At 48.9% G+C, this 20,832-nt stretch overlaps 1 protein-coding gene across 11 annotated transcripts in view; it reads right to left on the bottom strand.

Annotated features, from left to right (window-relative positions):
• Nucleotides 1-3,162: 3,162 nt before the first annotated feature.
• The window catches only part of CGNL1 (cingulin like 1), a 176,124-nt gene continuing 158,454 nt past the window's right edge, over nucleotides 3,163-20,832 (bottom strand). For 7 of the 11 annotated variants that reach the window (XM_065547962.2, XM_045395519.3, XM_065547966.2 and 4 more), the window contains 6 exons: nucleotides 20,384-20,473; nucleotides 10,080-10,163; nucleotides 9,262-9,386; nucleotides 8,191-8,299; nucleotides 7,658-7,821; nucleotides 3,163-6,565 (listed from right to left, as the gene is read on the bottom strand). In XM_065547962.2, coding sequence (XP_065404034.1) covers nucleotides 6,427-6,565; nucleotides 7,658-7,821; nucleotides 8,191-8,299; nucleotides 9,262-9,386; nucleotides 10,080-10,163; nucleotides 20,384-20,473 — 711 coding nt within the window. In that variant the 3' untranslated portion in view covers nucleotides 3,163-6,426. The remainder of the gene's footprint in view (nucleotides 6,566-7,657; nucleotides 7,822-8,190; nucleotides 8,300-9,261; nucleotides 9,387-10,079; nucleotides 10,164-20,383; nucleotides 20,474-20,832) is intronic. The other 4 variants (XM_065547964.2, XM_073995887.1, XM_073995886.1 and 1 more) reach the window with 1 other exon arrangement.

Genomic DNA, 20,832 nt, shown 5'->3' with positions numbered 1-20,832 from the left:
TCAGTATTCATGCCCGACGATAGGCAGGGACAGATGAAAGGCGAAGCAGCCCCAGCCACGGAGAGAAGCGAGCAAACCAAGGAGCTGGACTGGCAGGCTTCCCGGCCCTTTCAAAGGCAGCAGGGCCTTTAACTGGAGGCAACTGGCTTATCTTAATCTCCAAACCCTTTCCTGGAAAACAAGCCCGTCCTAGAAGGGCCAGAGGCCCAGAGGTAGCTGGAGTCAGTGAGTCAGGCTGGCAGCACGCAGCAGGTGGCAGGGGTTTTGCAGAAAGGAGAGGCAGGCCATCTGCCTTCCCTTAGAGCAGGCCTCAGGCTGCAAGCACAGACTTGCAATCCGGCGGCCCAGCCTTTGTGTCCACTGTCCTCAGTTAGGGAAGGCAGCAGTGACTATTTCAGAGGGGCAGCAGTGTGAGAATGGCCACGGTAAGGTACAGGCCACTGTGGGTGGTTAGAGTGGCAGACCTGGGACTTAGCCACTTTAGCTACTAGTTGGGTGACCCTGGGCAAGTTACTGATCTTTATACACATTTCCTAACTCGCCAAGCGGGTAATGCCACCTACCTCACAGGGTGCAGATTAAATCAGATAAAGTGCAAAAGATTCTTGGCCTGTAAGGTTTGCCCAGTTATGGCTTCTGCCCTGTTAAAGGATCTTAGGCATTAGTAAAGAACCATTCCCACTGCCCCAATATACTACTGGGTCTGTTCCCATAGTAAAGTTGTACCGTCCCTGGGTGGGGTCCAGAAGAGATGCCCGGGATCTCTGTATGTGGCAGGGGCACTACCCACGACCTGCACACACAACCCTTCCCATCTCCAGTCCACCACACACTGCGTCAAAAGGCTGGGTCCTACTTCCACAGCTGTAGCCCTGCTACTCACGGGAAAGGGGGGGCTGAGGCATCCCCCGCCTTCTAGATGAGCTCTGCACATGCCCGTCAGTCCCAAAGCTTGCTGTGACCCACAAGGTTTCTCCCTGTCTGGACACAGGTCAGCCTCCTGCCCACTCACGGGAAGGCAGAGCCCATTCCCACTGGGACCACTCCCCTGGCTTGGCAGAGACTATGCTGCCACCTCCAGGAAGGCAGTTCCCTGCTGCTAAGCCCGGGCCTCCAGCCTCCAGCCCAACAGCCAGTACTCGGGCGAGAGGTCTGATTAGCAAAGCACAAGGAAAGACAGACACATTGGGCATCACATAAATATAGAAGGACTTAATATTGACAGGTCATTTCCATTTAGTTTAATAACAGTTTTGTAGCCCCACTGTAAGCACGTAAGGTCCTAGATCTTGTTTGCCGGCGGTGCCTGCTCCACGCTGGCAGGTGTTAATTGTGGGCTGTCTACTCACTCCATGTGTGGCTGATGGCAAAATGCCCAACTTCCCTGAGACTCGGCTTCCTTACCTCCCAAAAAACCAGTTTCCGCCTTTCCTCAAAAATCGATTAATTGCATTTACCCAGCAAACCTCTGGAATCACACTTCCCGTCCCCTAGGAGCTGTTGACAACTGTGGTGAGACAAGTGAGATCCAGCGCAGTGGGAGCCTTGCAACCTTCCCCCCACACCACATTCAACTTACTGCTGAACGTCTCTGTGACCTGCACTTCTCTAGCTTTCATAACCCGGGAGGGGCACACACTCCAGCCTTTCTTTGTTGATGGAGACGGGCTGGGTCTCAGTCATGCCCGTGAAAGTCAGTGACAGTCTTTAGTCCTATGTATTCGGCAGATCTGAGGGCAGGACCAAGGCATGTGGATCCCTCTGCAAAGCCTAGAATGTCTGAATTTGGGGCTGTCACGCCCCTGAGAGGCACCTGCTGTCAAGTCATTTCTCCCCAATCATTTGCAGATTTACAACAGAAACATTTCTGGCTAATGACAGTCTTCCAACAAAGACAGGCTGCCCGTAACTATCCACCAGCTCAGAGGAGGAATGCTGAGAATGTGAAGGAAATGAACTGCCGGCCTGGGGGAACGTTTTTGCTTTGGCTCTGGGCCTTCAGACTCACATTCTTCCCGAGGACCTGAGGGAAAGGTATCCACTCAGAATCTCATTCCCACCAAGAGGACATCGGTAGAAGGGCCAAATACAGAGGCCCAAATACAAAAGCAAAAAATGCTAAAAAGGGTGACTTTTACTACAAATTAGAAAATTATGTACCTCAATATACCAATATACCTGACTTTTTACCAAAAAAAAGGAAACAATCTATACAAAGCCTTTATACTTACTAAAATTAGAAAATTTCATTTACATTAGGTTACCCCTTCCAATTAGAATGAGGAGAATCAGTGCTGCCAGAGAGCTGGAGGAATAGGTCGTCTACATTGACCTGGAGGCAGAGGCGGTTGTGTACAGAGCTCTGGACAGGACACAGCAGTGAGCCATCTGGTGGCTCAATGAAGGGCTGGTCTGGTGAGTGGGCAGTGTGGCAGGAACCCACCAGGGCAGGGACCGAGAGGAACAGCAAGAGAAAGCCATGACTACCCCCCCACACACACACTTAGAACTAGAGGCTGAAGGAGAGAAGATCACCCAAGTCCCAGGGGAGCCCACCTGAAAATGCCACACAGAGCAGGGAGTGATGGAGACATACCCAGAATTCCACCTGCTCCCACTGGCTGAACCCAACCAGAGCGGCCATCAAGGAATCCAGGGCCTATACGGGTCACCCTCCGGGGGACAGGGCAAAGAATAGACAGATCTGATGACAATGATCATCGTCAGTCCCCTTCCATGGGGAAGCTGTTTTGCTTTCTGTAAAATAGAGACTGTGGTGCCTGCTATGGGCCTGGTGTGAGATCGAGAGAGATTATGTGTCAACTATGATTGCAGAAGACCTCGAATTTAGAAAAAGGGGTACACAGGGGGCTCCTGTTTATTCTGTAATTAACATTGAACATGCTCCCTCTTTTGTCATTTTCTGGAACGGGCAGTTTGGATTTCTCAGAATAACACAAGAATCCAGGGCCATTAATTCCCTCCGCATTCACCACTGACCAGTCCCCACCCTTCTGTTTCAGAAACCGGTCCCAGGGCTGGAAGGCCTCCAAGTTCCACTTCCCTCAGTAGCTCCCAGCCACTCACCTTGGCAGTTTCTTAGAGGACACAGAGCCAAGCTCTGGAGAAAACAAAGAAGTCACAATCACAGGCGAGTCAAAATTCCCATTGGGTGACAGTGTTTATTGAAAGGAAATCTTGCTTTATCCAGGAATTCACTTACATGGAGGTAGCTGCAAGGAGAGTGTCTCTTTCCCATGACAACCCAAAGCAACCAAACCACACCCCAAAGCAGAAACCCAATGGGATAAGCCACCTGGCGTTGTAGCCGCCACTCAGAAGCAGGAAAAACCACAAAAGATACAGGATGATTGTCTCTTCAGTATTGCATTTGGCCATGTATGTGTTTTTACATAAGATATATTTTTCTTTTTAAGCTAGCTAAAGAAAATATTCTTGATTGGGGTTAGTTCTTAAAGAAAAAAAAAACAGGAAAAAAGTATGTATATATAAAATAAAATTAAAGAACGATAGCATGTTATACCTGGAAAGGACCGTGGGCCCTCATCTTCGCTTTGTTCCAGGCAATCCATGGCTCTGAGAGTGAGCACACTGTCAAGGTCACTGGGGTGAGATGATGAGCTGGGACTTGAAAACCCTTGTCTTAACTTCCAGTCTCTTAACTCTTCCCACTCCACCATACCGCATGCGTTGCCAACTCCCTCAGAGTGTAGGATAGCACAATTGTCAAAATGCGTAACAGCCTATTTTTAGGGTAATGATGCAAGTGTTTTGAAAAGTGACCTCTGTTCTCTTTGCATGGGCCGTTTTGCTTCTTGTAGCCAGCCCCATGGCTACTGGAAAGAACTGACCAGAATGAGGGGCAGCCACTTTCTCTCAAACCGAAACAGACACACGCTCCCCAAGTTCTTGGGAGTGCTGACCTTCCCCAGCTCCGTCTCTAGGTATGAGTGGGCTGAGGCTTCTCCAGGCAGGCTTATTGGCTGATGTCTAACGATGGCGGAAGCAGCAGGGAAATTATGAACATATCAAGGGTCAAAGTGAGCTCTAGGGAACCAGGCTTGTCGTGTCCTCAGGAGGACAGAGAGACAGAGGGCTTGAGTACAGAGGTGCTCGACCTCCATGTCGATTTGTTTGATTGTCATCTACCACCCCCTTTCCCGACACTGAGCTCCAGGAGGGAAGGAATTTGTACCTGTTTAATTCACTGCTGTATTCTCTGTGCCAAGGACTGTGCCTGACACATCATCGATGCCCAATAAATATTTGCTAAACGAGTGAATGACTAAAGGGAGGAATTGTCCACACCCCACACAAGCAAGCAGAGATGAGAATCACCCCCGGCTGTGGTGAGGATGACAGTGACCCTGTAGATGTGCAAGGGGCTTGGCTCTCTGGCTCCAGACTCCCACTCTTAAACTGGGCTGACCATTCTGAATCCTGTCGGGTGGGCTCTGACCTGGCGCAGGTGGGACCCCATGGCAACTGTCATGGAGTTCTCTGGCCCACAGGCCTCCCGCCTATTGGGATGGTTGGGGACACTGCTGAAGTAGCTGAACACTACCACCTCTGTCCCATATATGTCACCAACTCACAGGGTCCTCTCCCTGGCCACATCCTGTCCCATACTCTGACCTGTGGAAGCCCAGCTGTGATTGGGCCTGGCCTGTGGGTATGCCTGGAGACTGCCACATTGTGAGGTGACACAGGAAGGCCAGAAGGGAGTCCCCAGATATCTAGCATCCTCCCGATGCCATGCTCCCTGAAGTTCCTCTCCAGCCATGTGGCCTTGCCCACAGACCTCAACAACTCCCTGCGACCTGCTGCTGGCAATGTCTCTTTGTCCCAGGAAACCGGAAGGAGTTCTCTAGTTTGCACAGACACACCTCTGCCTGACTTCTGTTTCTTTCCTCCCTTCCTCAACATAAACCTGAGATCCTGCTCAATCCACTCCTTGCCCACACATCCCCCAGCTTTCAAGAACTTCTCTGTCTTCCTTCTCACACTAGGCCCCCCACACACACCTGCCTATCTCCTCTCTCCTCTCCCCTCCCTCATGACCTCACCAGACACCTCCCACCTCATTCTCATACCTAAGTCTATGAACCTTTCCCCCACACCCTCCTATTCCCCCGATCCCAAAAGCTTGCTGTGGGAGGAGCAGGGAAAGGACCAGTAAGACATGACCACATGGCCCCATCCTTCCAAAAACGGCCTCATTTGTTTAAGGCCTTACCTATAAGTCTCCCTATCCAATCTGTGTAAAAGAAATTGCAATCAGTGACTGGGAACAGGTCTCAGAACGTTCAGAAATTATAACAGAATTCTAGATAAAATAAGCAAACAAGGCCATAGCTGCAGTCACAGACACAAGCAACCTTCTGGCTTTCCCCTGTGCCAGTGACGTGTTTACCCAGACCGTGTGAACTGCTCTTCTCAGTCTTAGCTATCCGTGACCACTACAGTTCTTTTTTTACAACCTTCGTTTCCAAAGTGGTCTTTATTTGACTTTTTTTTTCTCTCTCTCTCTCTCTCTCTCTCACCTCTGCTCCTCAATACTTAAAATCTAATAGCTTCATATTTTAAAAAAGAATACTCAATGGCCGGGCACGGTGGCTCATGCCTGTAATTCCAGCACTCTGGGAGACTGAGGCAGGTGGATCACTGAAGTCAGCAGTTTGAGACCAGCCTGACCAACAGGGTGAAACCCCTTCTCTACTAACACAAAAAATTAGTCAGGAGCAGTGATGGGCGCCTGTAATCCCAGCTACTTGGGAGGCTGAGGCAGGAAAATCACTTGAACCAGGGAGGCAGAAGTTGCAGTGAGCTGAGGTTGCACCATTGCACTCTAGCCTGGGCAACAAGAGTGAAACTCCATCTCAAAAAAAAAAAAAAAAAAAAAAAATACTCAATATAGGTGTGTGAACTTTACAAACCAGCCATCCTACCAAGCCTCCATCACATTCCAAATGCAACAGCAGCAGTCTGTGAGAAGGTCTGCTTTAAAATATGTACAAGCTATACATCGTTTCCTCCCTGCACGGTGCTTTTAAATAAGTCCTAGCCTTCTGGAGCCTTTGTCTTGGCAGGGGCAGTTAGGACGGGAGGAGGGACAGCAATGCAAATAGTGACTGTGGAACAGGGGCCTCAGCCTACCAAAGTGTATCTCTCACAACACCCCAGGGGGTGGTGGCTCCTGTTCCTCAGGCATCCCAACATTTTAAACTGCAAAAGCTTCCTGTCAAAGACCCACTGAGAGACCCTGGCGAGGAATGTAACACTGAGGAGCTGGCACGCTGTGCAAAGGGGCGGCGATGGTCTCGGTGGCAGACGGACGCTCCCCTCCCTGCCTCCCGCTTTGGGCGGCTGCAGCTCCCGCAGCGATGACCGGCACTTCCATAGCACTCAGATCTGGCTGGCGGTGGTGCTGTCCTTGGAGAAGGTGTAGCTCAGGGGCGCCTCGTAGAGGCTTCCCCCGTCCGTGCTGAGGTCATCGTCGTCATCCATGTCATCCAGCACTTTATTTGGCAGCTTCTTCAGTCTGCTGAAACAACAAGGGGCATGTTTCCTGGCCCTGGGCCCGTCACTAATTTGAAGATAAAGGAAGGGTTTTGGGTTGCTGCCCCTGCATCCCACTGAGTGGCACAGAAAAGAAACACATGAACTTAACAGGTGATGTTCCCTTCAGCCACAGGGAACCCACTGCCCCCGTTTCAGTATGGAAAGCCCATCTTGATGGGGTGGGCCAGGTTGGGACAGGATCAGTAATGTTGATTTCCCCAGGCTGTCATTATTGATCTTGTCTTAATTTAAAATTTTGGTATCTTGTTCACCATGGATCGCATGCATTATCTTTTAAATATTGCATTAAAATGTTATCTATCTTAATTATTGAGATTTTTCGTGCCCTCTTAAATGCTGCACCCTAATGCCAACCTTGGGGCCAGTGACCTGATAGGCCCTGTTTTACAGGATTCTCAACGGGCTGGAGCCTTCTGTCCATTGATGAGAACTACCTGGGCAGCCAGCACAGAGCCCCATGTCACAGCCAGCCTCCAAGAAAAGCTCAGCTCTACGGTTAGCAAGAACCTAATCTCATGAACCTTACCTCATACTCTGGGGAGAGACTCTGGAGCAGAAAAAGCAACCCACACAGTCCCCAGCCCTCCGCTCCACGCGCCCATCCTTAGGACCACAGCAGACAAGCTTCAGAGAGCTGCTCTCTCCTGGAAACCAGGCTTAGGGAATCTAGTCCTCATGAGGACACAAATCAGAACTTTACCTTATTTCTCCCTAAGTCACACAAAAGCCCAGGCTGACCCAGGAACTGCCCCTCCATGATGGTGTGAGCTAGTCTTACCTGCCTTAAGTCTCTGTTTCCCCTTCTGATCAACAGGGATGGTATCTGCCCAGCTGGCATCAGGGCATTGGTATAAGAATGACATGCATGAGGCCCTACTGCCCATGTAGGGTGACTGAAGTGGACAGAACCGCCTCCACTTCTAGGATAAGATAACCCCAAAAGCAACAATGAGGAGCTGGCTTGAGACAACAGGAGTGCGAATGCTCTGAAGGCAGAGCCTGCTTCAACCGTGGGGAGATTATCGGGCCCTTTTTGGCCTCCACACCTGCCCACCTTAAGTCCTTCTTCATGGAGTTGAGTTGGCCCTGCAGATGCTCATTCATGTCCATCTGCTCCTCCAGCTCCCTCTGCAGCTTCTTTTTAGAACTTTCCAGTCTGTCGATTTCCTCCTCAGCCTCCTCCACCTGCCGCTTCATGGCTTTCAAACGCAAGCTCAGCTGCACCGGGACAGAGTGTGGGTTGAGTGCCGGCTGATGGCCCAGCCCCAGCACTCAGCTCACCCCAGGTCCAGCCACCATCTCCCCCAGGCAACCAAGACATGGGCAATGGGGCAGCCAGTCTCTTGGGAAACATGGAGAGCAGGCGGTAAGACAAGGTGACTCTTTAAAAGCCAAACTCAGGGTGTAGAATTTGCTATCTCCTAATTACGTAGGCGAGAAGCCCCCATTCTATGATGTGACTAGGTGCGTGGAAAGGGAGGAACCAGCCCACTCACACTCCACTGCTGCTCGGGGAGGCCTCCCTTGCTCCCCCAGCCTGAGACGTGCAATCTCATCTACGAGCGAATGCACACAGAGGCTCCCTACCTGGTCCTTCTGATCGGTCAGTGACAGGTGCTCATCGTCCACCTGCATCACCAGCTCCTTCACTTTCCGCTCCAGCCGCCGGTTGCTGAGCTGAAGGCTGGCCCGATCCCTGGAAGGGAGGAAGCAGAACCAAGAACGCTTTCACTCCCATCCCTGCAGGGAGCCCAGCCCAGGCTGTGGAGAAGGGGAAACTCCAAACAGGGGTACCTGGTCAGCTCAAGGCTTAGGGTCAGGGAAACACAACTGCACAGGAGAAGAAGCTGCTTGTGAGAGAGGTGAGTTAACGGGGTTCGGAGAAGGGGAGTGACTGGCCCAAGGCTGCAGAATCAGCGAGGGGCTGAGCCGGGGCCAGACCTGCCTGGAGTTCCTGAGCTTTACTTTGTAAGGCAAGAAGTCACAAACTGCAGATGTCTTGGGTCTACTCCAGGCTGTTCTGGCCTGACTCCCCAAAAGTCCAGCTAACACAACAGATAATGTAAAACGTCCAATGCCGGCACACCACGCCCCTTTTAGGAAGGTGAGGGGCCAGGAGTCAGAACTACAGCTGGAAGGCTGCTCAAGTTCAACCTGGTGCTGGCCCTCGGGCTGCCATTCAAGAGTTAGCTGCAGAGAATGGAGTTGTTGGAAAGGAGTGTGCTCACTTGATCCCATGTCCCTCCCACCCACAGGGGAAGGACCTGCCCCATCTCTGACTGGAGGCTAGTTGGCCTCTGCTTAAATACACCTGGCCTCCAGGGCAGAGTCAGTGGCTTGTAATGTGGCTCAAACTCGGTAGTTTCTGAGGCAGTCTGTACTATGGGAAAAGGGACAGCAAGTACAGTGGCACCGCCATGGACTGAGAAGTGGGGGTCCTAAGCTTTTACCCAGCTACACCAGTATCCAGCCAGGCTACCTTACTGAAGTCACTTATTCTGATGGGTCTCTGTTTTCTCATCTATAAAAGTAAGGTTGTAGTTGCTCTGCCTTCCTCACAGGCTACAAGGATCGGGAGAGATCCCAAATGTGAGAGCACATTGCGATGGAACTGTCACTGCCCACTGGGGCCTCTGCACTGCAGTGGGCCCGGCTCACCTCTCCTCACTCTCCAGGCGGTCCTCCAGCTCTGCAATCCTGGCCTCCATCTGCACCACCAGCCCCTCTTTGCTGGACCTGTAGGAACCTTCCAGGTGGATAATCCGGCTCTTTAAGTCCTTGTTCTGGAAGAACATAGGGAGACCGTGAGGGGCTATGTGTCTGCCACGCTCTGTGCAGGGCAGCGAAGAACACGGGGCAGAACCTGGTGTTTGGTCGCTGCCTGCGATGAGGCTGCTTTCTGCACCAGGGCCTGTGGCCTGGAAACCGGGGGAACCCAGAGATGTTTCCAAGGAAAGCCCTTGAACTCAGCTGCAGGTCAGAAGAAGAGGTTCTATCACACTCCCTCATAAGCCTGAATGAAATGTTTGCCATGTCCTAAGACTCCCGGATGTCAAACAGGCTTTGCCTTGCCCTATAAACGTACAGGGGGACAGGAGAAACGGGCTCCTTTGCCAGTCATGTGCAGTGAAGAACATGAACAGAAATCATGTAAAAGAAATAATGACCCAATGAAGCTTTCTTAGCCACTCATGTGTTTGATGACATGGATTCTTTTTCATTCTCTTTACATTAGAATTTAGCCCTCTTCAGGATCTAGAAAATAACACATGCAATTCCTCCTCGCCTAGCTGCCGAACTTCCATGCAGATTTCCTATCACCGGGAGAAACAACTCTGGAAAAGGACTGTTAGCCCCCAGAGGTCTTGGGATGCCAAGTAAAGGAGGGACCTCCAGGGGCTTCTAGTTCAGAGCCGTGCAGTGGGGGAGGGTTAGCCGATGGAGGGGGAGGCAGCTCACAGGCCGGCTGCCCTCACCTGCCTCTCCAGGGAAATCTTGTCACACTCCAAGTCTTGCCTCGCAGCTCTCTCCTGAAGTAGCTCATTCCTCACCTGCTCCATCTACAGCAGACAGAACAAAAGCCCGGAGGTCAGAAGGACTGTGCCTGGATCTTTTGTACTGAAACGGTGGCAAGGAACTGAATGTCAACCCCCACTTTATGAAGGGGGCTGCCCTACCCAGCCCCTTGTGCCATCTGCTCTGGGGCACAGGATCTGTTTCTTAGTTCTTTCTTGGTTTCTTGATGACTGCAATACTGGTGATACAAATAACAGTAAGAGTCAAAGCTAGCCCTGCTGCTAGGGGTTGAACTGTGTCCCCTGAAAAAGATATGTTGATGCCCTAATACCCAGTACCTCTAATGTGACCTTAATTAGGAGATGGGGACTTCAGAGAGGTAATCAAGTTAAAAATTAGGTTATGAAGGTGGGCCCTAATCGAGTATGGCTGGTGTCCTTTAAAAGGGGGAAATTTGGATGCGGAGACAAACATGTACAGAGGGAAGACGGACACAGGGAGGGCGCTCTGGGGAGATGGAGGATTGGGGTGATGGGTCTACAAGCCAAAGATTGCCCAAAGATTGCCAGAAACCACCAGGAGCTAGGAGGAGGCAAGGAAGCATTTCCCTACTGGTCTCAGAGGCAGCATGGCCCTGGTAACACTCTGATTTCAGATTTCTGGCCTCCAGGACCATGAGACAATAGATTTCTGTTGTCTAAGGCACGCAGGTTGTGTTACTTTGTTACAGCAGCCCTAGAAAACTGGCACACCTGCTTAGACTCCACAGGTAGGATCCTATGACACCCCCTGAACAACCCTCAGAAGGAGGTAACAGTACCTCTGCTGAGGATACTAAAGCCTCCAAAAGTCAATCAACTTGCAGTGACCCACTGTCTAAATTTGCCTGGACTGAGGATGTTCTCAGGCTGTTTCTATGCTAAACGGAGACAGTCCCAGGTGAACCAGGATGAGTCAGTCACTCAACTTCCCCAAGAGGTACCTAACCAGGAATGGGGGAGCCAGCATTCAACGGCACTCCTGACTGCTGCATTATAAGCTCAAATTGCAGAAAGGGCTTCCCAGAACCGTGAGCGTATCTCAGACACTGCTAGATTTCTCCTTTTTTATGCCAGAAACGAAAGTCAGTAAGAATGCTGGGTGACTTCAGGTGACCTGACAAAGGCTGAACACTCCTGAGGGTTTCCTCTATGCTCAGGAAAGGAAACTCGCTGCGTAGCACCAGAGAAGAAATCCCATCACCTGACCATCAGCATCTCTTTTCCTGATTGCCAGTGGTTTGCGCAGGAGTAAAATGAATTATCAGAGGCGGAGGCTCCAGACCCTGTTGCCAGAACTGTCCAGCAGAGGGCAGCATGAAGAAGCCAGAAGAATCAAGCTAAGCCAGTAAAATAAAACTACGTTTTCCTTCTTAAGGATGAAAAACAAATTCCAGGGTCCAACATGGCTAAGAGGTGCACACACAGCCCCCGGACACCAGGGCCTGGAGAGCGTTTGACACAGGCTTACTTGGCCTGGCCTCAAGCTGAATTTCGCCACCTGTACATGAACCCCAGTGAGTAAAAGATAAGCTCGCCCCTTCCTCACTGTCTCCCAAGGACAGCAAGAACTGGAATCCCAGGAATAGCCAGAGGAGACACCCCGCATTGGGCCAGGTTTGCATTTGCTCCCTGGCTCCCCTTTTCCTGACCTAGGTGTGTCACACAGCATGATGTCACTGGCCCAGAGTGGGCAACAGGGAACGGGGCGAAATGATGCTGGTGGGACAGGCAGGGTTGGGACACAAAGGCCTCCAACGCCACAGGGGGAAGCTGGGCCTCTGCCCCTAGGTGAGGGGGGGGTACCAGGTGGTCCAAAGAAAATGCTCACATTTTAGAATTCCTAACTGGCAGGCATCTAATTCATGGAGATTCAGAATGTTCAGCAGAGGAAATTGAGGCCTAGGGCGGCGGTTAGGCAAGTAACCTGAGGATCAGGGCTAGAGCCAGGCCAAGCCCCTGCACTGCCCGTTACTTCATGGCTCTGCCTCTGGACCAACTAAGTGGAAAGGATTCCAATAGACGTAGAGTTCAAATGCAGCTGTAGCAGAAACATCCAGGCACAGACGGGCAGTCCAGCCTCCTTACGGCGTCTTGCATGGAGAAGGGAAAAATGCTAGCAATGGCCAGGACCAGCAGGCAGGGCACGGCCACCCAACTCGGGTCCGCTCCTGCTCACGAATCACACACTGCACAGAGGGCACCAGAACAACTGCTGTCACTGTGACCCCAGCACAAAGTGAAAGGGGAATGAATGCGGACTCACGGCCCTGCTCCCAAGGTGGTTTCTGAACCAGCCACCAACACCTCACACGTGGAGGTCATCAGAACAACAGCTGGGCCACGGGACTGAGGACGGACGTGCCTCCCAGCGGCAGCCGTTCTGTTCATGTGCCCAGGGCAGTGCCCGACACTTCACTGAGGACGTGATTAAATTTCCACTGTAATGGGAAATGATTACAAACAGCAGTGGCCCAGCTTGTCCTGCTAGCTCTCCCAGTCCCTCATCTGTGACCTTGTTGATCTAACTGCTGGGATACAGACTCCTAAGCAAGGAACTTGATTGAATGAGACAGCCTGTAAGTGTCCCCGAGCTGGCCAACGATACAATAAAAGCACAACCTGGTGCCTCCTCTACCGTTCAGGGTAGAGGAACTCTCCGAGGCAGATGTTATCACCCTGATTTTCCAGGTGGGAGGTCCAGAAACAGCCGCTGAGTCAGAGTTAGGTGGAAGCAGCTTTGGGAGTCCAACCTAGGTTTTCTCAGAAAAACTCATACACTCTTTTCTCCCCTCCCCATTGTGTCTTCGCAAACCTGTAGGACCTACGACTCTCGATAAAGGAAAAAGACCCAGAAGGAGGAGAGTTCGGGCAGGGGCTTTGGAGCCCAGAAGGAGAACGTGCCTATGGTGGAGTGAGGCAGAGTGCAGAGAGCGTGTGGAGGGATTCCAGGATGGCCAAGTAGTCATGCAGCCCTGGGCCCAGCCTGGGGGTTCAGGACAAATCTTGCCACGTAAAGCAGCAGCCACTGGCCACAGTCTAGCACCCTCAGTGGCAGTGTCTGAAAAATCTGGATCCCACCAGGAAACAGACTTCCCTGTGCAGAGCAGCACTTAGCATGGCGGCATCCTGGAGGGTCCCCACAGGTTCAAGACCTCCCTGGAGGACCCCTGGAGAGACTGAGGATAATGGTGACTCTCCAAAGGAAAAAAAAAAAAAAGGAATTATTTATCCCCCACCATGGCTATTAAAATGGAAATGTAAAATAAATCAGAGTGAAGAACAGGAAGGAATAAATGTGTAGCCATAAAACTTAACAGTTACTGTGACCTGAGCAGGCAGTCCCTTTTCTTGAGTCTTTGCAAACCTGGGCTTTTGGCAAACATGATAGGCTTCCTTCAGTTCTTCAAAGGACAGCCTGACATGAAATTCTAAAGTAAATCCACCATGTGGAGCCTTATACAAGGAATACTGCGTGGTGTTATGGACAATGCCCCAAGAAGGATCGGTTTCACCATAAACCCACAAGTATCCTGTGTGTCCCTGCTGTTAGCTGTCCTCAATGCAGTGATCCCAGGACTAGGCCCCTTGACTTGGGAATATTGTAAACCAAATTGTTACCCTGAGCCCACACTGGCACCTGCCCTGGGGTGGTGGTGAGAGGCGGGGGGAACTATGGCTTGGCTGAGCCAGCCTCCTGGACCAGAGGAGAGTAAACTCGAGGCTGGTAAAGTATTTCTTTATATAAGCTTAGTGCTTTATATGCTGTTTACCCTTCAATTACATTAAATAGCATGAACAAAAACTTGCCAGTCAAATTTAAAACAGAATAGGAGCTGAAGACAAAAGTGGATCGCAGCTGGATTGAAAGAATGCTAAGTATCCTGAGTATTTTGATGGGAAATCACAGTATCAGATTCCAGTGGGTTTTATGTCAGAGACACCCATGTCCTGACCCAGCTCTCAGAATTCTAAGTAGCTGCCTTTCAGGTTAATGGAAAGCCAGAGCTATCTGTGATGGCCAATAACAATACTGAACCCCATCACCTGTGTTTATCATTGGGCTGTAAAGAGGTTGGCAAGCCCACACTCCTGGCTGGCATAAAAAATAATCAAAAAGGCTGGGTGCGGTGGCTCACGCCTGTAATCCCAGCACTTTGGGAGGCCAAGGCAGGTGGATCACGAGGTCAGGAGATCAAGACCATCCTGGCTAACACGGTGAAACCCCGTCTCTACTAAAAATATAAAAAATTATCCGGGCGTGGTGTCGGGCACCTGTAGTCCCAGCTACTCGGGAGGCTGAGGCAGGAGAATGGCGTGAACCCGGGAGGCGGAGCTTGCAGTGAGCCGAGATCACGCCACTGCACTCCAGCCTGGGCGACAGAGCGAGACTCCGTCTCAAAAAAAAAGAAAAAAAAATCCAAAAAAAGAGGAAAATTATTATTAATTAACTGTGCACACTGGGTTTTTGAGCAGCTGATACAATAAGAGGCAGTTCTGAGATTAGGAGCAATTAAAAAAAAAAAAGAAGAAGAAGAAGAAAACCCCCCTCTGATCTTTCACTCACAACTGCAAAGAAGACAGTCCCATTTAGCACGCGTGGCACCCCTGACGCTGACTGAGGAGCAGGTGTGAGCCAGTAAGGAGCAGTTCCAGAAAGTGACTGTAGGAGCCCACAACTCTATCCCTGGGATTTAATCCTGCAGTTGCCGAAGCAACAAGGCAGCCTTGCTCAGTCCCTGGAGAGACCATGAAGCCACCCAAAGCTCGAGTCGGTATTTTTCCTGCCTGCCAGCTGCCTGGGCTTGATGAATCATCTTTCCACTGGGCTGGGTCATCATGGTCTCCATGGCCAAGAGAACGCCTTCCCACGTAGGCCCAGCTCTGCTGTGAAGTGTTTGCAGCAGTACCCATCGAGCCAGCACAACAGCCTATTGGCCTTCAATTTAAAACACATGAAGCCGGACCTCTCTTTGGCTATTTGAATCCTGCACTCATAAAGAATCAGGAGAGGATCAGCTGAACTTAAATCCTCACCCATTTTAAGAAACATGACTTTTAACTTGGGAATGGAGACCCAAATGCATTTGAAGGAGTAGTCTTTAAGACCGTGACATAGTCTCATGCAGGGATGATGGGAACAGGCAGGAGGCTTTGGAGTCAAACTGTGACTCCTCCTACAAACTGTGTGACCCTATGTAGTCACTTCACCTTGCAAAACCTGAAAACAACAAGAAAATGAGGCACCCAGCACAGTGCCTAGCACTTAGGGAATCATTGGTAAGGATGGCAATTGTCATAAATGGAAACATGGTTTTTGGAGGATGGAAAGGAAAAAGGATTACTCTGGATTTAAACAGACCAAACACCAGTGACTTGAACTTCTTTCAACTTATAAGCCAATCAGAAACCTTTCTGTATACGGTGGGACTATACTTGGGTGAGAAAACAGATACTCGATACTTCTATTTCATAAAGAAGGTATCATTTTATCAACTCCAAATCCATCCCTTTTTATCAACTCCAAATCCATCCCTTCTCCTTCATAGCAGTCAGACCTGAAAACAAAGTCCAAACATCCGAGAGGTTTGAAAAACTTTTCTCTCTCAATTAGGATTTCCTGAATCCATCATTCTGAATAAGACTGTCCTGAGCATGTAAAGGAAGCCCTTAGAAAGGCTGTGATATGGTTTGGCTGTGTCCTCACCCAAATATCATCTTGAATTATAGCTCCTATTATCCCCACGTGTTGTGGGAGGGACCCAGTGGGAGGTAACTGAATTATGGGGGTGGGTTTTTTCCCCCGTGCGGTTCTTGTAACAGTGAGTAAGTCTCATGAGATCAAATGGTTTTATAAAGGCAGTTCTCCTGCACATACTGTCTTGCCTGCTGCCATGTAAGAAGTGCCTTTGCTCCTCTTTTGCCCTCCACCGTGATTGTGAGGCCTCCCCAGCCATGCTGAACTGTGAGTCCCTTAAACCTCTTTCCTCTATAAATTACCCAGTCTCAGGTATGTCCTTATAGCAGTGTGAGAACGAACTAATACAGGCCAGGAACGTATAAATAACATGGCCAGCTTTTAGTGAGTGCCAAATGTATGCATAAGAAAGAGAAAGAAAGAACAGAGGCATAGAAAGGATCAAATACACCATCTCATGCAGCCTTTCCTGTCCTCTGCCCTGGTAACAGCACAGTTGAGGCCTCCTCTCCATCACCCCTTCTCCAGTCCTCACCCCTGGCATGAGTCTTCTAGAATACAGTGTATGCTTCTACTCTTCTGCTCAACAGCCTTTGACGGCTGCCCACTGCCATCACGATAGAGCCATTCAAACCTTCAGTCTGCATCTTCAAACTTATCTCCTTTCATTTCCTATGGAAACTAGAAATCTGATTGAGTCACACTCATCCATTCATCCATTCATTGTTCCTCAAAATGCTGTATAGATTCCTACCTCCCAGTCTTTGTTCACATCATTCCTTCTATCTAGAATCCCATTCCCAATCCCCTTGGTTTATTCAAATCTTAGCCTTTCTTTAGAGCTGACCCCAGGTCCCCACCCTCTTTCTAGTAATTCTTCCACACTCACTCTTGCTACATTGGTCTTTCCCTCATTAGTTGCTTCAATCTTTTACTTGGCATTTAGTATGCACCGTTTTTTATTGTTAGTTACCAATTTTTTAGGTCTGACCCAGCTCCTCAAACAAACTGTAGCAACTCAAGGTCAGGGACCATTTCTGGTCCTCTTGGAGCTTTACTGCAATGCCATGCACACAGCAGGCATTCATCATATTTTGCAAGCATGGGTAGATAGAGCACTGCCTTGGAAATTGAAACCTAAGCCCAGTTCTGCAGTCAATTGCCAGCATGACTGTGGCCAAACCACCAGGTGACTCTGGGCCTCAAATCCCGCATCCATTACAGAGAAGTGAGGAGAGTTGGACTGAGGTCCTTGCCAGATCTAACAGTCTATGAGAGGGGTTGACCATTCACTAATATTGCTGGAAAATCTTTTTTCTGGCTTATTCACTTAAGTCCCATCACTAAAGCTAGTGGGAGATGTTTGGGGGAAGCAAAGATTCAGCAAAGGAGCCTGTGAGAATTCAGAGTTTAAGGAGAGCTGTTAAGTTTGAACTTTTTAATTAAAGAGAACAAGATCGCCAAACTAAAATGTCCCATGCCTTCTCTTTTCAGTGCCTAGTAGCAATTTGCTAGGAAGGCAGGGCTGATGCTATTACTTGGGTTCAAGATAACATGCACCCTTTCCTGTTTTTTTAGGAGCTGTCCTTGTTAAGAAGATGCCATAAGGTCAGCATTTGATAGGGGAGAGGAAAAAGGGTCTTAAGTTTTGAAGTTTCCCTTTTCTTGCTTTGATTCCAGCAGGACAGCACAGGCACACGGCCCTAGAAGTTAATCTAAGTGGACCAGAAGAGCTCAGAATCAGGGCCCATCTGTCTACACCCAAGGCCTTCATTTCAAGAGGCAGGAAATAAGCCTTGACTCAACCTCAACTTTGAATGAGAATGAGATGCTTTCCAGGGAGGCGGGTATTTGGCCCATCCAATTCTCCGCCCTCCCTCACAAGTCAGGAGGCAGCAAAGGCCAGAAGAGCTCTCAGAACACAATCGGGAGACATCACTTTATCTCAGCGTTTCTTTCATTGGCTTACCAATTCCTACATCCACGTGAATGTGATCCTCAATTTCTCCACTTACAACAAACACCAGGCTTTACCCTCCCTATCTCAGATGATGCAGTGAGAAGAAAGAAAACAGAAGAGGGAAAGAGAGCTGATAGGGAAAGAGGCTGTAGACATTTGTGGAACTCATCTTTTTAGGCATATAACTCAGATACAGGGAGAGAATGGGGTAAAGTAAAGGGTGAGTCAGACACTTCTGGATGTATAAAACCTTCTTGCAGTATTGCAGTGTTAGAATTCAGAAAAGCCTTCAGAGATCACCTGGATCAATCACTTCCTTTTGATAGATTTTAGAGACTGAGCTCAGAGAGGCTGGGACTCTCCCAGAGGTAAATGAGGCTAGTGCAGGAGCCAGGACTGGGACTCCCAGCCCACTGCTTTCCCCAGCAGACCAAGTGAGTTCCCTTAACTTCCTCCCAGGACTTAGTTCAGGTTCTCGGTTCCCTTAACTTCTCCCCTAAACTGACATCAAGTTCTCGGCTTAGTGGAAATATTTTTAGCCTTGACCACATCATGGACAGCAGTTCTATTCTCCATGATCCAAGCGCTCAGCTGAAAGGAAAAAGAAGCGTCCAGAGCAATTCTGGGACCAGATCTCTGCATGACCAGTTCTCTCAGTGTTGGGCTGTCAGCTGAGCTAAGGGAGGCACACATGTTCTGGTTCAGTGTCTGTGTTTTGTTTCTGATGTAAACATGGAACTGAAGGTCTGTTTTCACTGCCTCGTTACTGATAGGATGACACACTTTCCCACTATTCTTCTTAGCATAAGCCACAAGAAGTGCTGGCAAAACAAACCCATGGTCACATCCTTTGTCATTGTGAATGTTTAGCAGATTCTGACATGTGGCGGGGCGGGACGTGGCTACTTAGCCAGGCTGGCAGGGGCTCATCGCAAAACAGCTTTTATTCCAGTGAGAGAACTTAGAAAACACAGTCTTCAGTAAGAACCCTGGGGGGCGGCAGGAGAGATATCAAGGTTCAGCTCTCCATCCGGGCTTTTGGTTTTCAGGAAGGTCCCTCTCTAAACCTGTGCAGCTCTGGCCTGATGGACTTTCACAGCTCCAGAGGAGTCACAGCCTGGGAACATGCAGACAGAACCCAGACTCCACGAGGAGGGTGCAGGGAATGAACCTGGGGTTGCAATTTCCTTCACTCTCAGGAGAAAAGCAGCACGAGTATCCCACTTGTTTGTAAAGAAATCTGTCAACAGGGACCTAACGGAATATGGAAAAGCAGCCAGTGATTCGCATTCTACTTTGAGCAGGGCTGCCTGCTCAGAAGGTGCTATCCCCAAGCTCTGCAACTTTCAATTCTTGGTCACCCTGAACTGAGGAAAGGGAAATCCATATGAATAAGCAGAAGAGACCAGAAGAAAGTGCCCTTTGGAATAGGGAAGATTGGAAAGAGAGGATAAAAACATAAAGCAGAAAGTGGACGTTTCCCAAGTGGTTATGAATAACAATCTATTGGCCATAGTAGGAAAAGTGCTTTTTAGAGCTGAGGCTCTAAGGGTCATTCGTTCAACAAGCAAATGTGTGGAATTTGGTAGCCAGCACCATGTTAGGTGCAACACAAAGTAGGCTCTATGATGCAGCCTTTTCCTTGACAAGTTAATCAGCAGTACACATACCTATGAAGCATTCACAGTCAGTAACAGTACTTTCCAAGTGAATGCTTTTTGCAGTTTTGGAAGGAGTTTCACTTACATTTGATCCTTATGACAACACGGTGAGGCAATCGGGGAGAGTTACTCTCATGTTATAGATGATGGAACTCATTTCTCAAGCGACATGCAGATAATACACGCAGTATTATCCAAAGGCTTTTGACCTGTGTTTCCATTTTTTAATTAAGTGAAGGTTCAGAGGGGCTTTGAGAGAGACTGGGAGTGGCAGATGAGATCTGGGGAGAGCAGTGAGATCACAAGGAAACAGCAGTACTGTTAACTAGTTTCTGTGTCGCCAGTGCATGCTCAAACCACTTGACAGATAAAATGTGGAAACATTTTGGGAAGAGGATTCAGAACACTCAGCGGCAGTTTCAAAGATAATTAATATGTATTCACTAGTCTCAGCCCTTCATTTACAAGATACCTGTGGATACATGTAGAAACTTCTAATGACAGAATGTGCTTTTAATGACAGCTTACCCAGTTGTATGCCTAGGCCTTGAAATGGTGCTGGACGAACTGTACATCAACATTGAGAAAGCCCTTCACTTTTTCTGGACTAGCACTGGCAGTTTCTTAATTTAAAAAGATGAAAACAAAACTTAAAAACCTTGAAATGATGCTAGGTATAGATTAGGAAATTAGCTGACCAAGGATTAAAATTTAAAATCTAAAATACAAGTAATCTGGTCAAAGTCTCTCCTAGAAGCTTATTATGGTGATGACTATTCAATCTTCCATCAATTTCTAGACGGCATGAATTCTTCTCTCCTGGCCTTAACTGAATCCTCAGGTTTAACCCCTCATGTTCCATTTCCACACGGGACAATCCACGCATCATTCACCTATAGAACAGTACCTGTTCCCGGCTCCTACTGATCCTCTCAGACAGCAAATCTGAGTTGTTTCTCTCTTCTTCCAGTTCTATCTCCAATTGAGACACCTTGTCCTAAGAAAGAAATCACAAACACAGTCGACTTAACTTGTACTGATCGGGATTAAGAGCAAAGACTGCCCCATAGAGAAAGAACCCTAAGGTCAAATGAGATCTGACTAGCATTAGGGTTTGGAAAAACAATATATCTATTTCTTACATTGCCCAAGGCAGATATTTCTTAAACTACGTGTTTCATGACTTGTAATGTAAAATGTAACTGTGTATGTAGAAAACACATAAAAGAAGAAAAAACATTATCCCAAACCCTAATACAAACACTAAGGACATTTGAGCATGTTTCTGTCAAGTCTTTGTTTCTCCCTGTGAATCAACAACTTTAAACAGATCTACCCAAGCCAGTGTCTGTTAAA

Source organism: Macaca fascicularis, chromosome 7 (genome assembly GCF_037993035.2).
Source record: "Macaca fascicularis isolate 582-1 chromosome 7, T2T-MFA8v1.1".
Taxonomy (NCBI): domain Eukaryota; kingdom Metazoa; phylum Chordata; class Mammalia; order Primates; family Cercopithecidae; genus Macaca; species Macaca fascicularis.
The sequence above is the reverse complement of the archived record's forward strand: the minus strand, read 5'-3'. Positions and strand labels throughout refer to the sequence as shown.